The sequence below is a fragment of the Myotis davidii genome, unplaced genomic scaffold (genome assembly GCF_000327345.1).
Source record: "Myotis davidii unplaced genomic scaffold, ASM32734v1 scaffold281, whole genome shotgun sequence".
Lineage (NCBI taxonomy): Eukaryota > Metazoa > Chordata > Mammalia > Chiroptera > Vespertilionidae > Myotis > Myotis davidii.
In genome coordinates, this window is record NW_006293784.1 from 5,145,800 (window position 1) to 5,151,455 (window position 5,656).

The 5,656-nt window shown below is 36.6% G+C and overlaps 1 protein-coding gene across 1 annotated transcript in view; it reads left to right on the forward strand.

Annotated features, from left to right (window-relative positions):
- EXOC5 (exocyst complex component 5) overlaps positions 1 to 5,656 on the forward strand; it is a 38,733-nt gene that overhangs the window by 24,238 nt on the left and 8,839 nt on the right. The window contains exons 14-15 of the mRNA XM_006767727.2: positions 1,659 to 1,767; positions 3,735 to 3,855. Of these exons, the coding sequence (XP_006767790.1) occupies positions 1,659 to 1,767; positions 3,735 to 3,855 (230 nt within the window). The remainder of the gene's footprint in view (positions 1 to 1,658; positions 1,768 to 3,734; positions 3,856 to 5,656) is intronic.

Consider the following 5,656-nt stretch of genomic DNA (forward strand, 5'->3'; position numbering starts at 1 on the left):
AGTGAGAATCAGCTGTGTCTGCAGTGGGAGAACTTCTGTGCTGAAGGCACCATTCTGGGGCAAGACTTGTTTCAGTGGGGCTTTGGTGCTCACTGAGTCTGCCCCCTAAATATGTCCTTTATGTTTCCATGGAGCTGCAAACTGGATGGTCCCACTCTGACCTCTGGGCTTCCTGGCTCCTGGATCTCTAGGGAGGTGCTAATCTAGCCTTTGCCTGAGGCTATCTAGCAAAAGCCTCCCTGCAGGGCTTGGGCGGGGTGGGTCCCAGGGATCAACAGGGTGGATGTAGTGAGCAGTTATGGCTGCTCTCATTCCTGCCCTTAGAGGCTTTGCTTCTCGGTGTCCTGGTAATCGCTGCAAGCCCCTCGGAGAGAAAGCTGCCCTCGAGTTCCGACCGATGCCAGACAGTCCTGCTTCTCCCTTGTGAGTCTGGGTCCCTAGAGACTTGCCCGGAACTGGAGCTCAGAGCCTGAGACTCCCTCCCGATTGAAAACGACAACCTCGCCCTCAGCCTCCAGCCTGCTCTGCACGCACCTCCGCATGTTAGTATTTTACTTCCGCACTGCGCCGCCTCTGAGTCTCGGTATGCTTTTCTCTTTCCTTCTAGTTGTAGAATATCCACTCAACCAGCCTTCCTGTGGTTCTGGGTGATGTCCGTTCCATCTTTTAGTTGTATTTTTGAAGTGGTTGTGCGAGGCAACAATCTCCGGTGTTTACTTATGCCACCATCTTGGTTTCTCTGTATATATATTTTTGATGTATTTTTGTACATTTGTAAAATTAGGTTGTCTGAATTTGAGAGGTAATTTTCTAACTTTTTAAGAGATATTTTATTTTCTCAGCATAACTACTAATAATTCTTTTACTTAATAGTTAATCAGCACCAGCATCAATATCAAAATGAACATATATTATTGTGGGTTTACTATGTGCTAAATATTATGTTAAAAGTACTTTATGTTACGTGCATTTTCATATTTTATCCTCACCTCAAGACTAGGATGTAAGTATGATTGATATTATTCCCACCTTGCAAATGAAGAAGTTGAGGCTTTGTAGGGTTAAATAACATCTCAAGGGTTCACTCAACTAGGAAGTGATGAAGATAGGATTTGAGCCTTTCATATTTTATAGCGCATCAGTTTATTGATTTCCCCATCCCATCCCCCAATAAAGAGTACTTTTTATTTTGAGTATTGGTGGCTCAAACTTTTTTGACCATATCCCCCAATAAGAAATGTACTTTACATGGCAGCTCAGAATATGTACTATATGTGTGTGTGTGTGCGCATGTGTGTATTTCATGAAACTATATTTGGTTTTACTGTGTACATCAAGAGGGATTTTATTATATTTTATTTTCTATTGGTTCTCTCTCTCCCTTCTCGTCTCTTTCTTATCACAATCCACTAATGGGATTGCAATCCAGGTCAGCAGAACATTATTGATCTAGTCTAAGCCAGGAGAGTTGTAGGCAAATATGGAGCATTGTATGTATGTGAGAGAGGCACTGGAAGTGGGAAAGAAGAGGTGTAAGTTATTATTTTGATACCTGAATGCTGATTACATCTTATACAAAGTTGATTGCTGAAATAAAAATGTTGCCTTTTTTTAAAGGTAGACTTGAGGAGTGATGTATTTGTTTTTTGTTTTTAAAGCTCTCTGATCCTTCTGATTTACCAAGGAATGCCTTTAGAATTTTTACCATTCTTGTGGAATTTTTATGTATTGAGCATATTGATTATGCTTTGGAAACAGGACTTGCTGGTAAGTATATTTGTGCTATAATTTGTATCAAATTCCTTTGATCCTGCTAGGTTAAATTATATGCATGTTTTACATATATTCAGTTCTATGTCGAATTTAGTTCACTGCAATGAATAATGCTTTTTGAGCTATAATGCAAGGATTTGTCAGATGCTGAAAGCTATACAAAAACACAGTTCTTTCATATTGCTCACATCAAGCAGGACAAGGTAAAATTCCAGAAGTGAAATGACCAAAGTGTGTTACAAATTCTTAAGAATTCTATACATGTAAACTGTTTTCCTAAAGGCTTTTTATTTCACTAATTTACACTGCTCCTGGCATGTATGACTGTGCCAGTTTTTCTGCACATCATTAAATACTTTTATTGAAAACTTTAATAATTTAGTGGTTAATATATGTATACATACCTTAATTTTCATGTCTTTTATGAATAGCAAGGATTAATATTTCCTACTTGTGTATTGATTTTACTCTTTTCTCTTGTAAGTTTATGTTGGAGCCTTTAATTTTCTTATCAGAGGGTAATTTTGTCTTTTGTGGGAAAATAAAGCACCTTTGATATTCATTTTTAAAACTTTGAAAAAATTATCATCATATAAAGAACTCTAGGTATTTTTATTTCCTCATTTCCTGTGAATATTTTTCCTCATCTCTTATACCTTTTATTTATTTATTTCTCCATCAGATAATTTTCCCCCAAAGCTTTATTTGCTCTTAGATAATACAGTATATTTTGGATTTGACTTTTTTTTTTAATTGAATGTATTGGGGTGACTTTGGTTAGTAAAATTATATAGGTTTCAGGTATACAATTCCATAGTACATCATCTGTATATTGTATTATGTGTTCACTACCCCAAGTCAGTCTCTGCCCATCACCATTTATCTCCCCTATAGCTTCTTTTATCCATCTTCCCTCTCCTCCCACCCCGCCCCCTTCTTCCCCTCTGGTGATCACCATAGACTGTCTGTGTCTGTGAACTTCTTTTTTCTCTCTTTGCTTAATCCCTTCACCTTTTTAACCCAGCTCCCAATCCCCTTCCCCTCTGGCAGCTGTCAGTCTGTTCCCTAGAAATGTAAGTATCCAGGGTTAGAGAGGGACCTTAGAGTTTATCTGTTACTATTACTCTTTTATAAAAAAGGGGGAATTGAAATTTGGAACAGTCAGCTGTCCTTCGGGTGGCCAGAATGTGGAGTAGCCTGAATACTATTCTGAAAATTAATAATTTATTTTGGCCTTAGCTGGTTTGTCTCAGGGGATAGAGCATCGGTCTGAAAGATCCCAGGTTCGATTCTGGTCAAGGGCACATGCCCAGGTTGTGGGCCTGATCTCCAGTAAGGGGCTGTGCAGGAGGCAGCCGATCAGTGATTCTCAGTATTGATGTTTCTGTCTCTCCCTCTCCTTTCCTCTGTGAAGTCAATAAAAATATATTTTAAATAAGAATTTATTCTGTAAACAGTGAGGAGAATATTTTTGAGGCAGTAGTGGAGCATATGGTGAGTGAATGAGTAAGTTTAAATATGTTGCTATTGCATAAAAAATAAGCAGATTTGAACCACAAAGCTAGTTTTAAAATTATTTTAACTGTTATCAGAGATAAAGAGACCTGGCTATAAGAAAAATGGTAGAAGTGTGTTCATGACTCAAGTGATTCATTGGGCACAAGAGAGTGGAAAAAGGAAGAAACATGTATAGTTTAAGATGATGCATTGATTGATTTATCTCAGCAAATAATGAAGACTGTAGATGGTGAAAAATTGGGCATAAAAACTTTGGATTAATTGTGTTATGATTATTAAGTTTAATTTTATTTTTCTGTGAACAAAAATCATTGTTGATTTATTAAGAAAGTAATTACTTTTATTCATGTTGTATATACAAAAACCACATTCATTTTGCTTATGCCAAGATGAACTTCTTAAAGTATGATTCTAACATATACACACATGCCTTCCAACTTTAGGAATTCCTTCTTCAGATTCTCGGAACGCAAATCTCTATTTTTTGGATGTTGTGCATCAGGCCAATACTATTTTTCATCTTTTTGACAAGCAGTTTAATGACCACCTTATGCCACTAATAAGGTTAGTCAAATTTTCTTTGGTATTTCAGTAAATATAATATTCTACAAATTTTTTTTAAATATTAAAATACATGTTCATAGTAACATCAAATGGAAAGGTGTGAAATTAAAAGTAAAGGTCTTTTGCCTTCTTCCTTGTCTCCTATTTTCTGTGGTATTCATTTTGATTTATTTGAAAAGACTGAATCTCATGTCATAAACCTATATCTGATGTGAAAGAAGATCTCTAGCTTGTACCCAATTGTAATATAAAGGCATACAACACAAATTTTATGAGAGTAATAGGATAGATTTTGATGAGGCATTAAGTAAAATTTGGTTTATATCTTCCTATCTATTTATGTGAATTTTTAAAGCACATGAGGATTAAATTAAACATTGTATATGTTAACATGCTTTATAAAACTATATGTGTACTTTATTATTAAAGAGGAAAACTATTAATATAAAGGATAAAATTCCAGGCATTTCGCTGTAAACATTGATATGCCAAGACATTAGTAGAGAAATTGTCCCAAAGATATTAATCACTTGTGATCTGTGACTTACACTTTGAAAGGAAATTTACTTATTCTAATAGCAGAGAATTCACATAACTACTAGGGAAACATATTTCCTATTATTTTGGGTTATTTTGATATTTAGATAGTATTCAGAAGGCAAATATTACTGTCAAGTTTTTTGTTTTGTTTTTAATATAAGAAAGCTAAATACAACTGTTGGTCTCCAAATTTTAATTAGTGTAATTTACTATGTTTTTAAGACTCTGGTAATAGTCTGTAAATTTTCTTACGATTTTAACAGATATTTAATAAACAAAAAACCCAAATAATTACAAAATTTCAAAATCACATTTTTATATTCTTAAGGGATGGCTTCTCAGAGCTGAAAGTAACAAGTCTAAATATTGCTTTTCTCTATTAACTTACTATTATAATGAATACTAAATACAGTTGACCCTTGAACAATGTGGGGGTTAGGAATGCCAACCCCCCTAACTTCTCCCTCAGTAAAAAATCTGTCTATAACTATTGACTCCCCAAACACTTAACTATATTAATAGTCTGTTGACTGGAAACCTTACTGATAAAATAAATAGTAGATTAACACACATTTTGTACATTATATGTATTATATGCTGTATTCTTACATTACAGTAAGCTAGAGAAAAGAAAATGTTATTAACGAATTACCGTATTTGCCGGTGTATAAGACGATTTTTTGGCCCTGAAAAATATGCCTCCAAGTGGGGGGTCGTCTTATACGCCAGGTACACTTCAGATAGACTGCCCATAGTGCTTGCCCCGTGCCATAGTGGCCTCCCGATGCCCGCCCACTTCATTCCACATACCGTTCAGGCATCAGCAGCACTGCTGGGTGTATGCTCGGCTGTTATGCGATTTTGCTGTTATGCGATTTTACCCCACTTTCAAAATCGCACACAGCCGACCATACCCCCAGTATGATAGCGCAAAATCGCGAATCGCGATACCATACTGGGTGTATGGTTGGCTGTGTGCGATTTTGCGAGTGTGGTAAATTCGGGTTACCGTATATTTCTTTACATATGCATTGAAGATTCGCGATTTTGCGATATCATGGTGCCTGTTAGAATGTTGAAAAGCTCGCACTTGCGCACTAGTGAGGTCCCAGGGAGATGCTGATGCAAGGGGGGACCAGACTCCTATAGTGACAGGGCGGGCAAACAGGGAGCAGGGACCAATCAAATCAGGCTTTGTATACAGCCAACAGCCAACCACAATACTGCCCCATTGTACAGTACAGCATAGAAAATGTTGACG